Source organism: Choloepus didactylus, chromosome X, assembly GCF_015220235.1.
Source record: "Choloepus didactylus isolate mChoDid1 chromosome X, mChoDid1.pri, whole genome shotgun sequence".
In the NCBI taxonomy this organism is placed as follows: domain Eukaryota; kingdom Metazoa; phylum Chordata; class Mammalia; order Pilosa; family Megalonychidae; genus Choloepus; species Choloepus didactylus.
The window spans coordinates 20,341,452-20,364,166 of NC_051334.1; the positions used below are offsets into that span (position 1 = coordinate 20,341,452).

A 22,715-nucleotide genomic window follows, 5' to 3' on the forward strand; every position below is an offset into this window, starting at 1 on the left:
GTGCTGAGGGAGGGCAGGCTTCCATAAAGCCCACTGCAGGGAAGCACCAGCATTAGACTAATAAAAATTCTAGGTTTGTATTTAGCAAATCCATTACTGCCACCCCACACTTCAGATGCAGAGTTTTCTTTAGTGTTCAGATATTTAGAATCAATTTTCCATAATTTTAATACTAGAAATATATATATTTCTGTAAAATTAAAGGTTTAGGATAAAGGGTCTCCAAACTCCCTCCAGACTCTTAAAGTTCTGGAATTTTTTGATTCTGCTTATTGTTGACAATTTAACACAACTTCCACTATCATGGTTATGTAGCTGGAGACTTGGAAATACAGTTATCCCTTCCACATCACAGGAATTAGCCCTCACGATCTGGAAAATCCATGTAAAATTTTTTTTCAGGGTTTTAGGAAACTCCCTAGCTGCCTCTTGATTGGCAGGTGCTGCCTAGTGTAGGCTAACCCCCCCCTCCCCCCCCACTTTCTTTTTTAATTTTCAAACCAGCCTTTTGCTGGCCTGAAAATCCATAGGGGTAGACCCTTCACCTTCATTTTCCTTTAGGGAATCATATAAGAACTTAGCCTTTTCTCATATGATGCCAAAGTCTACCAGAATGCCTCTTTTTTTTAATTCAATTTTATTGAGATATATTCACATACCATGCAGTCAAACAAAGCGTACAATCAATTGTTCACAGCACCACCACATAGTTGTGCATTCATCACCAAAATCAATCCCTGAACATTTTCATTACCACACACACAAAAGTAATAAAAATAAAAATTAAAGTGAAAAAGAACACTGGGTGCCTCCTTTTTTTTTTTTGCCCCCATTTTTCTGCTCATCCATCCATACACTGGACAAAGGGGAGTGTGGTCCACATGGCTTCCCAATCACATTGTCACCCCTCATAAGCTACATTTTTATACAATCATCTTCAAGATTCAGGGGTTCTGGATTGTAGTTTGATAGTTTCAGGTACTTGCTGTTAGCTATTCCAAGTCATTAGAACCTAAAAAGGGTTGTCTATATTGTGCATAAGAGTGCCCACCAGAGTGACCTCTTGGCTCCTTTTGTAATCTCTCTGCCACTGAAGCTTATTTCATTTCCTTTTACATCCCCCTTTTGGTCAAGAAGATGTTCTCCATCCCATGATGCCGGGTCTAGATTCCTCCCCGGGAGTCGTATTCCACATTGCCAGGGAGATTCACTCCCCTGGGTGTCCGATCCCACGTAGGGGGGAGGGCAGTGATTTCACCTGCCAAGTTGGCTTAGCCAGAGAGAGAGGGCCACATCTGAGCAACAAAGAGGCATTCGGGAGGAGACACTTAGTCACAATTATAAGCAAGCCTAGCCTCTCCTTTGCAGCATCAGTCTTCCCAAAGGCAAGTCCCATGGTAGAGGGCTCAACATATCAAACTACCAGTCCCCAATGTCTGTGAGCACATCAGCAGCCATCGAGGTGGGGAAGCCCAACACCCCTGCATTCTTCCCCAGCTCCTCAGGGGGGCTCTGCATATTTTTTTCATTTTTAAAAAAATTAACTATTAACTATATTAAAAAAATAAAAAAAAACATACACTAAAAGCACATTTCAAACAAACCAAAACAAGGGAATAAGAAGAAGACAACTAACCTAAGATAACTACTTTACTTCCAACATGTTCCTACTCTATGCTAAGAAAGTAACCTAATATAGCAACATTTCTGTGAACTTGTTCCTACCATACCCACCAGAAATTAACAAACCACAGTCATTCCTGGGCATTCCCAGAATGTTAAATTTACCCACGATAGCTTATCTGTTCTTATTGTGTTATCGTTCCCCCTTCACTAATTGCTCTCTATCGCTAGGTCCCCTACATCAGAATGCCTTTTTTGTAACAATCCTGCACATTTCTTGCCTTTATGTGTCATCTGCTGGCCTTAGCATGTCATCTGCAGCTTCTGCAAAACTCCCCCCAAATTCCCATTTAATTTCTTATGCCAACCCATGATATATCAAAACCATGATAGGGAAAGTCATGATGTGGAAGGGATAACTGTAGCCTAGTTAGGCTTTAAAGTTATTGATTCGTTGAATTTATTTATTGGGTCCTATGAGCATGATTTTCTGACATAAAATTCAGAAAAGTCATAGAAACTTAGGAATTAATGTTAGTGTACCTTAGTTCTACTTTATGCTAGCCATGTTGGATACCTGAGTGTGAGATATGTAATTTTTTCCCCTAAAGAGTTCTGTGTCCTCACTGAAGCCATCCATTCTCTGTTGAGGCATTCACTCAATGAATAGCTATTTAGCATCTTCTGGGGGACTAGGCATTGGGAATTTGGAGATACTGGAGACGTGGGAGTCACAGTCCAGCAAGGTGGCTCCTCATAAACTCCACAGAAACTTGTTCTTCAATAATAGATGGATAACCTTCAGGACAAGGGAGTGGGTATCCTTTCTGCTCACACTTGTCAGCTCACCCTCACCTGAGTATTGGGTCTAATTATGGGAACATCAGCAAGCTGGGTTGTTGCCACATGAGAGAATCTGGATGGGGAATGGCCTAGGACAACATTTCCCAACGCGTATTCTATGAAGTAGTAATAGAGGTAGTCATCCTCCCCTTCCCTCTGTTTTAGAGACTCACAGTACTCATCAGCATAGAAATTCCCAAGAAGAGCTGCAAGAAGGAAACCTATTTAAATATATTTAACCCAAAGGTTCCCAAACTCCCCTTTCCCACCTCCATGTCTATTGATGTGGAATATGTTTTGGGAAATGTTTGTCTAGAATTCTTGACTGAAGAACAATTGAAAGAACTTGAGAAGAGAACACTTTGAGGGGGAACCTTGCAGCTATCTTCATATTTTTGAAGGCAAGTTAGGTGGGAGCATGATTTACTGTATTTAGGGAGATCAGAGGGTGTTCAGTTAGAGACTACACTAGACCAATATATGAAAGATACAGGAAGGAGATTTCAGATCATCATTAGGGAGAGCTATATTATTTCCAACCATCTGAAGAGGGAATGGGCTACCTCAGAAGAGGGTAACCTCCTGGTCATTTGCAATGTCCAAGCAGAAGTCTTGGACATTTGAAACCCATTTGAAAGGTTTTGTTTGTTTGTTTGTAGAGGGAACTCATGCCTCTGGAAGGCAGTTGAAGTAGATGACCTTAAAGCTACTTCCAACCCTGAGACTTCTATGAATTTTTGACTCAGGAATAGGGTTGCCCTTTCTTGATAAGAGCTTGAGATCATGGTTAGTCCAGATAGCAGTACAGTTGTTTAGTTGACAGCAAATCCTGCACATTTGTTAAACTCATTGGGTAGTAAGAACAAAAGAGTAACAGAGTAGGTGGTAAAACTGTCCTCTTCCCCAATTTATTTTGGGAGGCTAGCTTTTTCTCTGCAGAAAGCCTCCTTGTATATGGCCTGTGGTTGTATTTCAGAAGGCATACAAGTTTATATTTTTATGACATGCTATTTTAATAATGTCTGTTGATAAAATGGAGGATGTGAAACATCATTGTAAGGCTTAGTCATATAAAATTACTTTTTCTTTGTCTCTCATCTAAGGGATTGTGATTATGTAACTGAGAATTGAAACTTACAACGATTCAATCATTTTCTGAAATCTCTATTACCCTTGCAGATGGACAGCTTGTTGGAGCAGTCCCTCTTCAGGGACATTTCTTACAGAGAAGTTTCTATAAGCTTTCATTGTTCATCCCTTAAATTCATCTAGTCAACAGCATTGACCAAGGGTTGTAGATGACTCAGATTCTCAGGGCTGAGAGACCAGGAAATACTAGATGTTACAGGCTGTGCAGCGATGACTACTGTTGCAAAAATTAGCGCTACGTAAAATTACAAGTTTGTCGCATTCTGCTATGATAGTTCTATGATTGAAATGCATAATTTTACTCTTATTTCTTTAATGAAGGTTTGCAATGATGGAAAAACAGTAGGAAGCATTTTTTTTAAATCCAAATTACCTTGCAGGAAAGAAATAACAAAGAAAAGAATTGCCACCAAGGGGAAAAATTAAATCTTACAGCACTTCCTTGGGTATAGTTGAGACAAACAGCATGTTAAGGATCATTATGTCCTGTAATAACATGTTGCTTCAAAAATTTCCATTCCTTCCAGTTATAGGTCCTATCTATTTGCTGGGTGACTTTGATGTTGCATATCAGGAACCAACTGTGAAATATTTTTAGCTTAACTGCAAATCTCATGAAGACTCCTCATAATAAAGAGTTACATGGTCCACTATAATCCTTAGCCACAATTTAAATGACTAAAATAAGTTACATGTAGATCAGTCACTTGCATGATATGGTAAAATTAATTAATCAATTAATTAAATCTTTGTCACATTCTTCCTGGTTATTAGGTACAGAGAATTTAGCAGTGAACAAGTAGGTAGATGATGGTTTGGCTTTCATGGAACTTACAGTTGAGATAGAAAATCACAGACATACATGCATATGGAAACCTACTTACTGATTTCTTCAAATATCATTAATATGCTTTTTGTCAGTTATCTATTGTTACATATCAAAGCATCCTGAAACAACCATTTATTGGCTGATGAGTCTACAATTTGTGCAGGATTGAGCCGAGACAGCTACTCTGTGCTCCATGTGGTGTTGGCAGGTAGCAGCTTGACTAGGACTGGAGGATCTAAGATGACTTCACTTGCATGTCTGGTGTCTCATTTGGGTTGACTCGAATGGCTGGGGCCTGACTAGACTTTTCTCTCTTCCTTCAGAGTCTCTCAGCTTTGGGGGTCTCTTGCTCAATCTTTACTTGGCCTCTCTCTCTCTTCGGTTGGGTAGTCGAACTTCTTGACATTGTGGCTGACTTCCAAGAGGATGGAAAATGGAAGCTACCAGGCCTCCTTAAAGTCTAGGTCCAGAAGTCACACCCTGTCACTTCCTCTTCATTCTGTTGGTTGCAGCAGGTCCCAAGGCCAGTACAGATTCAAGGGAAGGAAAATGGATTGCCTCTTGATGGGAGAAGTGGCACGTGTATTCAGGGGTAGGTGGAATTGTTGGCGGCCACCTTTGTAGATAATTTACCACATCCTTCTTCAGAGGTGAACAGAAATAATGTAATGCCTTTTCCAAATAGGGTTAAGGCTTCACGATCTTCGCTACTCACTTGTGAGCTTCTCTGTCACAGAAGCAGAGGAACATGACTACCTTTGAAAACAGAGTGATCCCTTTTAATCTCTGCTCTAGTCCTTTTTTATGACCACATTTGGAAAACAATTTAACTTCTAAGGCTAGAATGACTTTTCAACAAGTTCCCAGATAAAAAATAAATGGTATGTTTACTGACAAGATCTTTTCAAACCCTGCCATTGCTTTGAGTGTTTATAAATATAATATACAGCTCAAGCAGGTATAGAATCATAGAAATCTTAGAGCTGGAAGAGACTTTAGAAATCATCTCTTTCACATCCCTAATTTCACAGGGGTAGGAGACTAAGGTCCATAGATGGTCATAGTGATAATGTTAGAATTTATATTTGTCCATTTCAATTAGAAGGGTATGTTTAGATCTTTTTTTTAATGCAATTTTGTGGCTGTAGTTATTTGATTGCTATTATTATAGTTACTAGAAAACAGATTATCTTGGCTTTTCATTGAAAAAATTTAAAAGGTTCTGCTGAGATTCATTCTTGTAATCATCTCAAAATTATGTATTTATACCATAGATCTCTGAGTTATGGCGCTATAGGGGTAATTGTTGGACATGAATTTACACATGGATTTGATAATAATGGTAAGTACTGATTCATTTTATAAGCTGCTGCTTTTATAATAATGTTAACTTTATGGATGTTAATTGTTGCTATTATCTTTGCGTAGCGGCATCATCATAGATTGAAGATTATCCAAAGCAATATGATTGCTGATTGAAAACTTCCCCCATGTCTTGCTGTGATAGCTTGCAATAAATAAATAATCGTTCTCGTTGGTGACAGAAGTAGGATGAGAAAAAGACCCTGTAATTTCAATGAAGTTAGCTTTGTGTTTAGATCAGGATTGCCAGAGCAGCCACAATAGATACAGGAATTGCTTTTTAGCTTCTGCCCTTTGTCATTTCTTTATTCACCATGTTGAGGTTCTTCCTGGAGGTATGTGCTCTGCTCCAAAGAGGATTATATGTGCTACCAAGTGAAGACTCACCAAGTTAGGATTCCAGGGCTTGGATGACTGGTTCCTTTATACTATTTCAAGGATTATGTGATGCTTAATCACTGTGTTTCTCTATACTAGTGGGTATATTCAGAAAACGTTAAAAAGGCTATGTGTTTCTAATAATGCATAACATAGAATATGATATGTATCCTGAAGACATTTCAGCAAAAGGAAAAAGCAGAATGTGACATAAACTAAAGAAATGATCTCCCTTTGAGTGTCATCATTGTTTTGTAATCAGTACTCTTTTCTCCTTTAACTTCAGAGTGTTATTGGAAAGCCACACAAAATCTCTGAAATTTATGAATTACCGAAAATTGCTATCACGTACACATCTATGCAGTGGTTTACAGGCAAACTCAAGAACATGGCTGGCCCAAGACAACATTGTATAGAAGGGTACCTCTTTCTTCCATACTTGCAGTAGCTCCTTTCCTGAATGCCTACTCCAGGTCCAGAGACCCTTTGGTTCTTCTTTTTCTGGATGATTCTTCCTTTAGTCCCACCAGCCCTGCCTTAATCACAGGATTTTTGCTCCCCTGGTCTCCTACTCCGTGTTAAAAAAGGAGAAGCAAAAGCTGGTGAACATCTCCTGGATCTGGGCCTTTCTTCCTAGGAAATTTAAGTACATTTCTCCCCCAGAGCCTTCTGGAGTCTCTCTCAAAGGACAGAATCTAATGATGGAGATTTCACTCTGTAACCAATACTTAGAACAGTGCATTGCACATAAGTACATGCCCAGTAACTATTTAATGATTGGTTGGTTAGGGGGTGGAGGCCAGTAACTCTGTGCTATCCCAGAGGGTGGTAGTGGCATCCAGCCTTGCTGAAGAGCTGTGGATTGTTCCAATTAGCACCTTTCCTTAGGGGACCTACTTGTAAGCCCAACAGAGAGTTCTCTGTATAATTACATTTAAACTACACCTCTGATTCCAATAGTAACATAGAAGATTGTCCAGAATGTGCCCCAACTTTTGTTCTGAGGGCTATGGAGAAAATGAAGTGTGAATGTGTAGCAAGAAAGCATATGTAACTCACCTTTTTTTTTCCCATTATGTTTGAGAGATTTTCAGTCTCACTGCAGGTTCTCCTTTTAGAGCAACCTTCCTTGTCTTAGTTGGACAGATGGGCCTTCCATCCACACTGATGGCTGTGGAATGATTCATAACAGAGGTTTTATGTGTCTCTTGGCTCCTGGCAACTTGGAGGAAACACGTTCCTGTCAGGCTGAGTCAGGGTCCATGGTCGCAGTGTGAATGACTCACTGCGGCTATTGCAATGATCGTGCGGAATTTCACTGGTAGCAATGCTCTGATTCTCTCACAGGCTTTCTGAATGAAGCCACTTCATGTCATAATCCAGAGAAGGTTTTGGGTCAGATCAGGTGAAAGCAAAGACTGGTGCATGTGATAAATTGATGAATCTTATTTTTAAAATGTTCTTTGTTCCTTAGCAGGAAAGAACTTCCTCGGTGCTCTTTCTCCAGTCCTCTTTTTGCATTTCACCTGCGACATGACATTGGCAAGAATGCAAGAGCTGCTCCTGGGAGGCATGCTCCCTGCTACTGTGATTGCTTCTTGAAGGCTTGTGGAAGGGAAGGAGAGGAAAGATGAAGAATTTAGCTTTCATAAATAACACAAATATCGTTTTGGTTTTTCCTGTTGCTAGGTAGAAAATATGATAAAAATGGAAACCTGGATCCTTGGTGGTCTACTGACTCAGAAGAAAAGTTCAAAGAAAAAACAAAGTGCATGATTAACCAGTATAGCGGCTATCACTGGAAGAAAGCAGGCTTAAATGTGAGTACAACTGTGGTTAAGGAGACACCGTGCAGGTCATGTTTCCTCATTTGGACGCTAGATTGCTTTAGACCAGTGGTTTTAGAAATGTGGTCCCTGGACCAGTAGCGCCAGCTTCCTTCGGAACTTGAGAGACATGCAGATTCTCAGGCCCTACCCCACACCTATTGAATCAGAAACTCTGGGGGTGGGGCCCAGCAAGTGATTCTGATACAAGCTAAAGTGTGAGAATGACTGGTATAAACATTAGTTTGGTTTCCTACATCCAGATTAATATAGAAAATCCTGTTGCACAAATAAATAATACAATTCTTATAAATCTCCTCTGTTCCATATCATTCTTTGAAATTTCCTTCGAAACTACCTCTCTAATTTGAACTAATGGGCCTAAATTTGTTAAGAGTTCTGAGTTGTAGAAGTCTGAACAAAAGAAATCCATTTTTAAAATGTTTATTTTATTATTATAGTGCATGTATAATTTTCCATAAGGGCCCAAACAAAATCATTTTATCCATGCTTTATTTTGTGTGTGTGTGAAATTTGTTCCTTTCCATTTTTGCCTTAATCTCCACCCCCTTCCCCTTTTCCTCTCATTTCTCTGCCCTTCCTTGCCTGTAATCAATAATAACCCTGGGGTACGCTGTTTCTCAAGCTCGCATAGAGAAACATAAGCACACGCACTATGCACACACATACATATGTATGTATTTATATTTGTCAGTGTTTATATTTTTAAAATGGGTTTCTTTATACTTTTCTGAATCTGCTTTCTTACTCAACAAAACATTGGAAAACTCCATCCAAGTCAATTGGTACAACATCAGTTCATTGTTTTCAGTGGCTGTCTACAAGTCCATGGTGTGAATGTACTGTAACCTATTCAACTGATCTTTTGTTGAGGAACTATACTTTGTTTCCAAGTGTTTTGCCACAATGAATGCTGCTGAACTAAATTCTCTTATACATATTCTTATGCACATACTTCTTTTTTTCTATGAGATCCTACTGTCACCAAAAATTATAACATATCCTATTTCCATGAATGATATATGAAATAACATTTATGTATTGGGTTGTCATTTTCTTGTCAATATAGGAAAGGTTTTTTTGTATTATAGTTGTTAAAAGTTTGTCTATTATTCACATTATACATATTCTCCCCCCCCAGTATATTACATATCCATTGGACTTTCTATATGATATCTTTTATCATAAAAAATGTTTAAATTCTGTATAGTCAAAGATACTGATCTCTCTTAAAAAGTAGTTTCTGCATTTCCATTCTTGGTTATGAAGGTGCCCCAACACCTATATTATGCCTGTAGTTTACTAGCTTTAAGGGAAGGTTTTATTGTTTTGTTCTTTTAAATTTAAATATTCATGTATGCAAAATTTACTTTTCTCCATTTTAATATGAGTTCACTTTTATTTTCTTTTAAATGGCATTTTTTGAGAAATACATTATTTTTCTCACTGAATTCAACTTTTGTGCTTGTCAAATTAAAATCTCGTGTAGATTGAGATCAATTTCTGAATAAGTCTATACTGCTGATCTATTTGTTGATTTCTATACCAATTCCATATTACTGTGGCTTTATGGTATGTCTGACATCTGTCAATACAAGTTCTCTCTCACTGTTCTTCTGTATATTTGGTCATTCTCTGGCATTTAGACTTTGTATAAACTCCAAGATCATTTTATCCATTCTTTCCTCTACCCCTCCAAAAAATCCCATTGGGATTCTAATTTAAATCTCATTAAATATATGAAATTGGTATTTTTATGATAGTCTTCTTATCTACAAACATGGTATACCTTTCCATCTGTTTGGTTCTTATTTTAGGTTTTTAAATAAGATTTGATGATTTCTATTGCATGTGTATAGTGTCTTTCTTTTTAAATGTATTCCTAAGTATTTTATAATTTTTGTAGCTATTATGATTGGATTTTTTTCTGTTTCCTTCTCTAGTTATTATTTAGAGTAAATGAAAGCTGTTTATCTTAATTTCATCCAGCTAACTGAATACTCCTATTAAATTTTTTTACTAGAATAAATTGGCTTTTCAAGGTTAACAATCATATCATCAACAGAAAGGATATTTTTACTTGTTCTTGTTTTCTTTTGTCACTGCATTTGCTAGAACTTCCAATCCACATCAATAGTGATGGTTCAGGTGGGCATCTCTGTCTAGTTTCTAACTTTAATTAAGGTAATTTTATTGTATTGCCACTTAGAATAGTATCTGCTGTGTTTTTTATAAATGATTTTTATTAAATTTGTTTTCTTCTATGCCTCTTTTCCTTAGTGTCATTAGGAAGAATTGCTGAATTTGATCAAATGCCTTTTCAGTATCTATCAATATGATTATTTGTTTTTCTTCTTTTTTAACTTGTTTATGTAATGAATTTTGTAGATAGATGTCTTTCATTGCTGGACTAAAGGCTATTTTTCATAGTATATTATTCTTTTAATACTTGATGGATTCTCTTGGCTACCATTGTATTTAAAATTTTTGTCACCAAATTCATAAGTGAGTCTAACCTGTTGTCTGTTTTCATTTTTACCCCTTTCATTAAAAAAAAATCCTTATTGGGTTTTTCTGGCTTCATAAAATGAATTGGGGATCTTACCATCTTTTTCTATGACATGGGAAAAGATTAGTTGAACTTGACATTATATGTTCTTTAGAGGATAGGTAAAATGGTTTGGTTCCATTTTAAATGGTTAGAATAAGTTTTTTGCATCTTCTTGGGTCGATATTGGTCATCTGAGTTTACTACAAAATAATTCATTTCTCTCTATGTTTTCAAATTTGGTTGCTGCAGAGATGCATATTGTATTTTTTTCATAGACTTTTTTTTTTAAATTAAATTCAGTTTTATTGAAATATATTCACATACCATACAATCATCCTTGGTGTACAATCAACTGTTCACAGTACCATCATATATAGTCATGCATTCATCACCATGATCTATTTCTGAACATTTTCCTTACATCAGAAAGAATCAGAATAAGAATAAAAAATGAAAGTAAAAAAGAACACCCAAATCATCCCTGCCCCCCCCACATATTGTATTTGTAAAGTAAATTTAATTTCTCCTGTATCTGTGGTATGTCTCTTTTTCATTTCTAATCTCATATATACAATCTCTTATATTTATACACACATGCATATTTTTAATTGTTTCTACCTTATATGGGTAAAATTCAGTGACATCAATTATAGTCATAATATTGTGTCACCATCAATACCAAAATTTTTTATCACCCCAAGCAGAAATTCTGTACCCATTAACCAATAACTCCCCATTCCACACCACCCTGGTAACCTGTAACCTACTTTTGAATTTGCTTATCCCAGGTATTTCATGTGAGTGAAATCATACATTTGTCCTTTTGTGTCTGGCTTATTTCACTCAACAGGATGTCTCAGTTCATTCATGATGTAGCATGTATCAGAATTTCATTTCTTTTTAGGGCTGAATAACATTCCATTGTATGTACGTAGCACATTTTGTTTACTCATTCATCTGTTGATGGATACTTGGTTTGCTTACACCTTTTGGCTAATCTTACCATTGCTGCTATGAACATTGTAGTACCAATATCTATCTGAGTCCCTGTTTTCATTTCTTTTGGGTATATACTTAGAAGTGGAATTGGCAGGTCATATGGTAATTCTATACTCAGTTCTCTGAGGAACAGCCAAACTGTTTTCCACAGTGACTGTAGCATTTTACATTCTCACTAACAATTCTCCACATGTTCGCCAGCACTTGTTACTTTCCATTTTTAAAATAATAGCCATCCTAGTAGGTTTAAAGTGTTATCTCATTGTGGTTTGATTTTGATTTGCATTTCCATAATAGCTGATGATGTTGAGCGTCTTTTCCTGTGCTTATGAGCCATTTGTATATCTTCTTTGGAGAAATGTCTGTTCAAGTCCTTGACCATTTTTTAATTGGGTTGTTTGTCTTTTTTGTTGAGTTTTAATCTCATACACTTTTTTCCTTTTTTAATACAGTTTTATTGAGATATATTCACATATTCTACAATCATCCACAGTGTACAATCAGTTGTTCACAGTACCATTGTATAGTTGTGCATTCATCACCACAATCAATTTTTGGACATTTTCCTTACTCCAAAAAATAAAAATTAAAGTAAAACAGAACATCTAAAACATTCAATACCCCCCATCCCACCCTATTTTTCTCATTTAGTTTTTCTCCCCATTTTTCTACTCATCTGTCCATATACTGGATAAAGGGAGTGTGAGCCACAAGGTTTTCACAATCACACAGTCACACCATGTAAGCTACATAGTTATACAATCGTCTTCAACAATCAAGGCTACTGGGTTGCAGTTTGACAGCTTCAGGTATTTCCCTCTAGTCATTCTAACACACTAAAAACTAAAAAGGGATATCTATATAGCCCATAAGAATGCCCTCTAGAGTGACCTCTCGACTCCATTTGAAATCTCTCAGCCTCTGAAACTTTATTTTGTTTCATTTCTCTTCCCCCTTTAGTCAAGAAGATTTTCTCAATTCCAGGTTCATCCCCAGGGGTCACGTCCCGCATTGCCAGGGGAATTTATACCCCTGGGAGTCATGTCCCACGTAGGAGGAAGGGCAGTGAGATTTCCTGCTCAGTGGGCTTAGAATCTCGTATACTTTTTTTTTGCTTTAAATTTTAATTTTTTTATTAGAGCAGTTGTAGATTAATAGAAAAATCATGCAGACTAGAACGGGTTCAGATCTCAGAATGGGGTTATATTCAGTTTCAAGTCTCCCTGTGGATGTGTCTTGGATATTGACAGACTTTCCTGTGAGTTCTCTAGCTGCTGTGCTTTTCCTAACATGCCCAGCAGGTGGTGCCTGTCAGCCTGTTGCTCCCACCTGGCATAAGAAGGTGTGGTCCCTTTAGTTTCTGTTTTGGCTGTTTTCCCCCAGGCTCTGGGGTCTGGTTCTTAAGGGAAGACTGGTAGTAAGAGCTGGGCCTCACTGCCTTCCTCTCAGGAAGATACACCCCCTAGGGAGTTATCATCTGCATTTGAGTAGCTCCTCTGTCTCTCTAACTCTGTTATCTCCTCCCCTGTCTGGGTCAGAGCGCTGCAGACTGAAAATGGCTGAGGCTCTCTCCACTGAGCCCCTCAGGTTGAGAGATAAAAAGGGACAGAAAGCCCCCTTTCAGAGCCAGTCCACAGCCCCCTAGTTTTGCCTGTTGACCAGAGAGTACCTGGTCTTCTGGGCTCCCCCACCTGGACAGAGGAGTCCTCCAGCTTTTTAAGGTCAGTCATCACTAAAAGCCTCTGTCTGCTTGTTAGGGGTTTGTAGCTTGTATTCAGCAGTGCACTTTGTTAATTAAAACCCCAGTTGGAGCTGGGCTGGGCTATATTCACCTGCTCAGAGAGTGCTGCTTTCTACCACAGTGAGGTTTGCAGCTCAGCCTGCTGTGGGGGGAGGGGGCTCCTGGAGCAGTTCCATAGTTTTTACTTACAGATTTTATGCTGCAATCTTAGGTATTCCTCCCATTCCAGGTTGGTGTATGATGTGTGGACCATCACAGTTGTTCCCCAGCAGTAATTCCAAATTATTTACTAGTTGTTCCTGGCTGTTTATTAGTTGTTCCAGGGGGAGTAACTAAATTCCACTCCTCTTTATGCTGCCATCTTGCCCCCTCCCTCATGATATTTAATGGAATAATTCAGTTTGGCAACATTTAGAGAAATGACTGATAGAACTGATTTATCTACTGCGTATTGTTTTAACACCCCTTTCCTCTCATCTTGCTGGCTTAGCACATTAATTTTCATGACCTGTCTCCATTACTAATTGTTTTCTTGTATTTTTCTGTTGTGTTTCCTGCTCCTACTTTTGTAATCAGGCCCGTACTACTTCAGTTGTATTTAAAAATAAGATACCAATAATGAGGACCTGTTGGTAAGTTGTGGGTCTGCAGAGTAACCTTCCTGTAAAACACACATGTGCATACTGTATGTTTCTAATTCATTTTGTGAAGGACATGGCACCTAACAGAAACAAGGCAGCCACACAGAACTGGAATAGATCAGTATAACTTGTGGTTTTCCCAGGGTTTCTTTGTCCCTTTACGAGGCATGCACCCCATCCTGATATCCTACCAGGTTTAAAAAATCATACAAATCTTTGGTATTCCTCCAGTCTATTATATTTGGGGGTTATCCCACAATTCCAGAAGAATTTAGGGGAAAAATCCATGTACTTTTTAAACGGACTATTTATAGACACTGATGGGCTCCCCTGGTTCTTAAACCACATTCAGCATGAATGAGATCACTCCTTATTCAGGGGGCAAGAAGCCAGAGTCAGTGTCCCTGAACAGTATGTCTATGTCTTTTACCCAGTGTTGTGGGAAAGCCATTTCTCTGCTCGTATTTTGTTTGTATCTACAACTGTGATGTGTGAAGACCTAAAATAGGTGTTTCTGTGTATCTCTATTCAATTCAAGGGTTAGCACATTGTGAAAATTCATCTCGAGTACACGTTGCTTCAAGAAAAGCATAGTGGAGGGTTCTAGAGTGAGCCATGGGTCCAAATCTTCATTCAACCAATTACTAGTTTTATGAATTTGGGCAGATTAGTTAATGTTGTGAGAAGTAAATGAGTTAAGTAATGTAGAGCCCCATCCCAATGCCCCTCACGCAGTAAGTGCTCAATAAATGGTAGTTAATATTCCTAATACTTTGTCACATATTCATACGGCATCCCATCCCAGGAGTAAACAAAGCCAAAGACTTGGGGGCTGAAAAAACAGAGTGGTTTTCTTGGAGGAAGGGAATGCATATTCCCATGCCAGGCATGGGAGTTAGACTTTTTAGTTACTTAATTGAACCAAATTTAACCCTCAAGTTGGTCTTGAGAGGCAACTGAGGCTCAAAAAGGTTCAAACCCATTATAGAATCTAGGTTTGTATGACTTTGAAGTCCGTACTCTTTCCCTCACCCCGTGCTCTGGTTCTCTCATCTTAAGTTTGTTTTACACCAGGGTGATGTGTGGGTGGACTCTTCTGCAACATCCATTTTGGCCAAAGCATCAGATGTTGAAACTTAATTCTGACAAATGTGTGCCTTTGTCACAAGGACAATAGAGAGGGCATGCCTCTCTCAGCACAGAGCCACTGAACCATCAGAAACTGCTTCAGTCTCATTCCCACAGGAGAGTGGGTGGCTTCCTTTATAGATATAAAGGGTTGTGCTTTGTTTTTTCTGGCTTCATTTGTGGAGGCCAGTACACTGTGTCTGAATTTTTCTTTGTAGTGAATTGGGAGCCCAGATGGGGCACCGTAGAAGCAGACTGTCAGCAGCTGTTGAGTGCTGAGAGGCCAAATGTAAGGTGGCCTGGTCTGCTGAGGCAGTCCTGAGTAGGAGGAGCCAGTGTGGTGAGCCTCCTCCCAGAGCCTCTAGCTGAGGTAAAGCTTAGATTCAAAAGCAAAGAGATTAAATGCAGGCATGAGTGGGTGTAAACAGAAGTGCCAAGAGTCAAGAAGAGTTGAGGATTAAGGTAACATATTACGGAGCAAAGGCTCTGGAGACAGACTGCCTGTAAAATGTAGGCAGACAGCTTAATCACTCTGTCCTGAGTCAGGTTCACTGGAAGCAGAGCCCAAGAAGGGGCTTCTTAGGTAAAGTGATTTATTGAGGAAGTGCTTTTAGGAGAATACTATAAGAGAGTGGGGGAGACATGTTAGTTTCAGGAAAGTTTAGTCTCAGCCTGATCCCGTATGAATTGTACCACAGAAATTGTTCAGCCCGGGAGTAATGGGTTGGGCTGTTCTAACTGCACATCAGTTAGTTCCTGGAAGGTGGGGTGTAACCTTCCAGCAATCTCCAGGTGAGGTGACTCCCATAAGCTAAGGTTAATCTTCCTGAGATGTTAGCAGTTGCAGGAATGGGTGCAGAGGCCTGGTGGGAAAAGAGATCTGGGTAGGGTACCAACAAGCCTGATACATACTCTGAGCTTTCGATTCCTCATTTGTTAAGCAGGAATGGTAGCTTTTTGGGACTGAAACTAGGAAGGTCCTGGGTGATTACAGTGAATAATGTTTTCCAAAGATTTGTTTTTATTCATTGGTATATGCTTGAGACCTGGGCTATCAGACAGTTAACTTAAAAGCAACGAATTGGCAGGATCCATGCCTTGAAAGTTCAGAGCAGCGTGTATTAGTTTACTATTGCTGCTGTAACAACCACAAACTTAGTGACTTAAAACAACACATATTTGTTTTCTAGGTTCTGTAGGTCAGCAGTTCTGTAGATCAGAATTTTTGTTTTGTAGGTCAGAAGTCTGTCATGGGTCTCACTGGGCTAAAATGAAGATGTCAGTAGGGCTGCATTCCTTTCTGGAAGTTCAAGGGGAGAATCTGTTGCCTTGCATTCTCCAGCTTCTAGAGGCTGTCCGAATTCCTTGGCTCATGGCCCCCTTCCATTTTCAGAGCCAGCAACAATGGGTCAAGGCTTTCTCACATGGCATTATTCTGACTCTTCTGCCTCCCTCTGACTCTTATAAGGACCTTGTGATAACATTGGTCCACCTGGATAATCCAGGAAAATCTCCTCATCTCAAAATCCTTAATTTAATCACACTGCAAAGTCCTTTTGCCATGTAAGATAACTTATTCCCGAGTTCAAGAGATCAGGATGCAGACATCTTTGGGGGGGGGGCATTATTCTATCTGCTATACAGGGGTTGGCAAACTTTTTCTGTAAAGGGTCAGGCAGTAAGTACTTTTAGCTTTTTGGGCCATAGAGTCTCTTTGACATCTACTCCACGCTGCTGTTGTAGCATGGAATCAGCTTTAGATAATACGTACATGAATGTGTTGGGCTGCATTCTAATAAAACTTGATTTATGGACACTGAAATTTGAATCTCATGTAATTTTCCATGCTATGACATTTCTTCTTTTGATTCCCCCCAACCATTTAAAAATGTAACAATCAGTCTTACCTTGCAGGCTATACAAAAACATGTGGCAGGCCAGATTTGGCCCCAGGGGCTGTATTGGCTTAGGATATTTTTGTCCCAGCTGATTTAAGATTTTGAGAAACAATCTTCAAATGTTTGGAACAATTTCTTCACCATGCTTGGCTGGTTGTCATACATACTGCAAACCTCAGCCTTGCAGTCTGTACTACTTTCTATCTGATATTTGTTTCCCATAAGGACTACCCTCCTTTTAATTTTTCATGGAAATTGCTGAAGGTAAAATGATGATGGTTGGTCTTGAAATCTTGTTTCTGAATGGATGGTAAGTTTTTGGAAAGACAGGCACAGTGAGAAGAATAGTCTAGATTATGTGAGTTAATTGGAGAAAGTAATCTGTATATTGACATTTCTATTTTTCCCCATTAAACCAGAGGCACTCAGAATCTTCTTAACATTTTATTGGAGCTGGTTAAATTGGTGAGCAAAAAGAGGTGGGTGAGAAAGAAATGTGTAGCATAATAAAATATTAATTATTATATTTGGGAGCACCTTGCCGGGGTTAGTTTGGCATCTCACAATATATTATGACTACCTCTGATTTATTGAAAGTAATTTTCTCTTTAAAATACAACACTTTTTCTTGCTATAATATTTATGCCTCTTGTTGAATGATAGTTGACTGTGAAACATTCTTTTTTTCTTTCTCTCTTTTATCTTTTGTTAGGTTAAGGGGAAGAGGACCCTGGGAGAAAATATTGCTGATAATGGAGGTCTGCGGGAAGCTTTTCGGGTAGGCACTGTTACATTTGCTGTGATTTTAAAACTTAAGCTCTGAAACACCGTATGGTTGTACCTCAGTTTACACTGCAGACATGTTCTTGAGGAGTTGGATATTATGGAATTTCTGTAAAGAGAATTGTATTTCCCATCGAGTCTCATATAATTGGAGCTGCGTTTCTTTCCTTTTTCTTTCTGGGGTGTAAAGTCACCCTAAAGCATGATATTCAATATCCAGAACCATGTATTTAAAGGATGGTTTTCAGAAAATACAGTCATAATAATATCACAGCACGTTACAAAAATCTCCCTGGGGCTAGGGTCATATGAGATTTCCTTGAGTATAGCTCTCTCTATGGACCTCCTTATAATTCTCTCTTAAAATATCGAACTTCTAAATTGTGGCCACAGGCTAGTGGTTTTCATATTCTGGGTCAGGTAAGAGTCCACAATTGTGTTTTCATCATCCACTGGTCTGTGGTTAAACAAAAAACAGAAGGATAATGCGGAAAGACTTTCATAAGGCTAAATGCTTTCAATTTAAAGAGCTGGCTATTTTTCTGAGGTTATGTCCTCCCTATATTCTAGTTAAAATGTAGTTTATAAGATGATGGTGAGAGAAAATGGTTGTTTTTCCCCTTACTTGGCAAAATGAAGAATTAGAAATATGTTACTTCTGAAATTTATTGCCATAGGCTTTGCCATTCATTGTGTTAGATTTGTCTGTACCCTGGTAGGAATTGAAAGAAATGCTTCTTTTTAGAGTTATTTAACATCTGCATACTTTGGTCCAGTGATTTTGGTGTCTGTTAGATGTAAGGTCTTTTTGCAGGTGAACCTGTCTCACTGTTCAATAAGATGACATTGACTTGCATTTCCAGGTGTTTGTTTCCTTACAGGAAAACTTGACTCACTACATTTTGCACATGGTAGAGACATTTTCAGTATCTCTTCTTTGGATGAGAAAAGAGAAAAAAAGTCATTGCTGAGAATCATCTCTTCTGCTTCTCTGACTAGGCTTACAGGAAATGGATAAGCGACAAAAGGCAGGGAGTGGAGGAGCCTCTCCTACCAGGCATCTCATTCACCAACAACCAGCTCTTCTTCCTGAGTTATGCTCATGTGAGTAGACCGAGAAAAGGACAGTAAAGATGAAATTTGGGACTTTGGCTTGTTCCCTTAATCAGAGGTTTGGAACAAAGATTTAATGGGATAACTTGGATTCTAGCCAAAATCTTACCTTGCTGACTATTTTCAGGACGCATTTCATCTTGTTAGTATTCTATGGAACATAATTAATGAACTGAATCAAAGTTTATTGGTATTTTTTTTACCAAGTGGGTTACCGATCCTAAGGCAACTCACTTGATATATCTTCAGTATATCTTGACTTCTTAATGTGTTTGATACCATTTGCTCTAATGACTCGCTCTTTGGTTTTCATGGCTCTGCTCTTTCCTGCTTTCTTCTCTTCCTTTGCCTCATCTGTGGACTTATCTTTATCCCACTACTCTCAACCTTTGGAGGACCCTGTATAGAATAACACAATCTCATTCCCTATTCTAGGTTCCATGTAATTATGTTGTTTAAATAAACTGACCATACAGGTTAAATTAGATAGTATGCTGCAGAAGATTTAAATTTTGTACCAAATAAACATCTCTTAAATAACAGTTAAAACTCAGGAATAGATGTGACTGCTGTAAGAGCTTACAATCTAGGAACCTTTACAATAAGCCTTATTGAGCATTCTGTACTCCTGCATCGTTGATTGCCCAATCTCTGCCCACGTTCTATCCCCTGATAACCTATGCTCTCAAATTCAATTCTCAGCATTTGCTCATTATAGTTAGTTTATATTAGTGAGGCCTTACAATATTTGTCCTTTCGTTTCTGGCTTATTTCACTCAATATAATGTTCTCAAGGTTCATTCACCTAGTTTTATGCCTCATAACTTCATTCCTTCTTGCAGCCACTCAATATTCCATTGTATGTATACAACACAATGCGCCCTTCCGTTCATCAGTTGATGTACCCTTAGGCCATCTCCATCCATTGCAAATCGTAAATACTGCTGCCATAAACACCAGTGTGCAAATGCCTACTCGTTTCCCTGCTTTTAGTTCTTCCAAGTATATACCAAATAATGGGATTGTTGGATCATATGGCACCCCTATACTTAGCCTCCTGTGGAACCACCACACTGCCCTCCAGAGGGGCTACACCATTCTACCTCCCTACCAACAGTGAATAGGTATATCTTTCTCTATACATCTTCTTCAGCACTTGCATCTTTCTGTTCATTTTTTAAACACTTTGACTCACACGCCATACAATCCATCTTAAGTGAACTATCAGTAGCTCCTAGTATAATCACATGGTTACGCATTCACCACCACAGTCTATAGGAGAACATTTCCATTTCTTCCGCAAAGAAAGAAGAAGAGGAAAAAAATAAAAGAATAAAGAATAAAAAAATTAAAAAGGAAAAACAACAACAACAAGAAGAATCCCATACCCCTCTCTTATATCCCCTTCTATTGACATTTACCTTTGGTATATTGCCTTTGTTACAATTAATAGAAGAATATTACAGTGTTACTGTTAAGTATAGACCCTAGTTTGCATTAATTGTATTTTTTTCCATATACCATCCCATTTTCAACACCTTGCAATGTTGACATTCACTTGTTCTCCCCCATGTAAAAACTTTCTATTTCTACATTTATTCACCATCATTGTCCACTCTAGGCTTTGCTAAGTTATACAGTCTCATTTTTATCCTCTCTCTTTCTTTCTGGTGTCATACATGCCTCTAGCCTTCCTCTTTCAACCATACTCACACTCAGCTTTGTTCATTATACTTACAATATTGAGCTACCATTACATAGTATTGTGCTATCCATTTCTGGATCTTTACAGTCAATCCTGTTGAACATTCTGTACTCTTTCAGCATCAAATGCCCAATCTCTACCCTCTTTCTACCTCCTGATAACCTGTGTTCTTAACTCTAACTCTCAGAGTTTGCTCATTAATAGTTAGTTCATGTGAGTGAGACCATACAGTCTTTGTCCTTTTGTTTCTGGCTAATTTCTCTCAACATAATATCCTCAGGGTTCATCCACATGGCTGCATGCATTGTGACTTTATTCTGTTGTCTTGCTGCATAATATTCCATCATATGTATATATGACAGTTTGTTTATCCACTCATCCGTTGATGGACATTTGGTGGGCTGTTTCCATCTCTTGACAATTGTGAATGCCACTATAAACATCAGTATACAAATGTCCGTTTGTGTCTTAGCCTTCAGTTCCTCCAAGTATATACCTAGTAATGGGGTTGCTGGGTCATACAGCAATTCTATACTTAGCTTCCTGAGTGTTCTTGTTTGCTAAAGCTGCTGAAATGCAATAGACCAGAAACGTAATGGCTTTTACAATGGGGGTTTATTAGGTTACAAATTTACAGTTCTAAGGCCATAAAAGTGTCCAAACAAAGGCATCAACAAGTGGATACCTTCCCTGAAGAAAGGCTGATGGTGTCCAGAACACCTCTGTTAGCTGAGAAGGCACATGGCTGGTGTCTGCTGGTCCTTTGCTCCCTGGTTGCATTGCTTTCAGCTTCTGATTCCAGTGGCTTTCTCTTTAAGCATCTGTGAGTTCTCAGTTATCTTCTCCAGGGCAAACTCTGGGCTTCATCTCTTAGTTTAGCATCTCCAAACATCCTTCTGTCTGCATCTCCAAGTGTCTGGGTCTTTGTCAACTCTGAGCTCTCTCTCTCTCCATGAGCTCTCTTAAGGACTCGAGTAAACTAATTAAGACCCACCTTGGATTGGCGAGGTCACATCTTCAAAGAAATCTAATCAAAATGTCCCACCCACGATTAGGTGGGCCACATCTCCATGGAAACAACCTAATGAAATAATCCCACCCACAAAAAGTCTGCACCCAGAAGATTGGAGTAAAAGAGCATGCCTTTTCTGGGATACATAACAGTTTCAAAACACCAAATTGCCTTCCAGAGCAGTTGCACCATTCTGCATTCCCACTAACAGTGAATAAGTGTACCTCTTTCTCCACATCTTCTCCAACACTTGTAGTTTTCTTTTCTTTCTTTTTTTTTTTTGATAATGGCCTTTCTAGTAGGTATGAGATGATATCTCATTGTTGTTTTGATTTGCATTTCCCTAATAGCTACTGAAGTTGAGCATCTTTTCATATGTTTTTGAACCATTTGTATTCCCTCTTTGGAAAAGTGTCTGTCCATGTCTTTTGTCCATTTTTTAATTGGGTTGTTTGTCTTTTTATCATTGAGTTATAGAATCTCCTTATATATCCTTGATATTAAACCCTTATTTCCAAGGAAGAGCTGTAAAGATAAAGCTATAAAATTACGCGTCCTCTAAGACCATGTCAATTACTAATATAAGAAATGGTAAATGCAGTAGGACTCAAGAAGGATCCTGAGAGACTCCCATATAAAAAAAAAATTTTTTTTTACACTTATATGAACCCTCCAGAGAATGAAAGAATGTGCACAGGCCCTTACGTAGCATCCTGAATTGTTCTTAAGCCTCTTAAAACTTCTGCCAGGTTTTTAATGCTTTCTCCAGGAAGTGATATGTCACTTCTGCTTGCATTTCATTGGTCAGAGCAAGTCATATAGCCACACCTAACATCAGGGGAGATGGGGAAGTACAGTTCTAGAGTGAGGCGAGCAAAATACTAACTTCCCCTGACCATACTCAGTAATGTAAGGTTGATACATTTTATTGATTTGAATGAATATGGGTAAATTTGATTATTTCAAGTATTAAATTAATTTGAATGAATACACTGTCGATTCCTGGGCACATAGCCTATCCTCTGTGGATTTAAAGTACCTCTCTGGAAAGCTTCCTAATTCACTTAAATTGCAGAATCATTCACAGTGGTAAAACCTTCTACTCTGGGAATT

General features: G+C 38.5%; 1 protein-coding gene across 6 annotated transcripts in view; it reads left to right on the forward strand.

The window, feature by feature from the left end:
• Window positions 1-22,715, forward strand: part of PHEX (phosphate regulating endopeptidase homolog X-linked) — a 259,988-nt gene that overhangs the window by 231,117 nt on the left and 6,156 nt on the right. For 5 of the 6 annotated variants that reach the window (XM_037821360.1, XM_037821359.1, XM_037821363.1 and 2 more), the window contains 4 exons: window positions 5,719-5,786; window positions 7,874-8,004; window positions 17,702-17,767; window positions 18,772-18,876. In XM_037821360.1, coding sequence (XP_037677288.1) covers window positions 5,719-5,786; window positions 7,874-8,004; window positions 17,702-17,767; window positions 18,772-18,876 — 370 coding nt within the window. The other variant, XM_037821364.1, reaches the window with a different exon arrangement.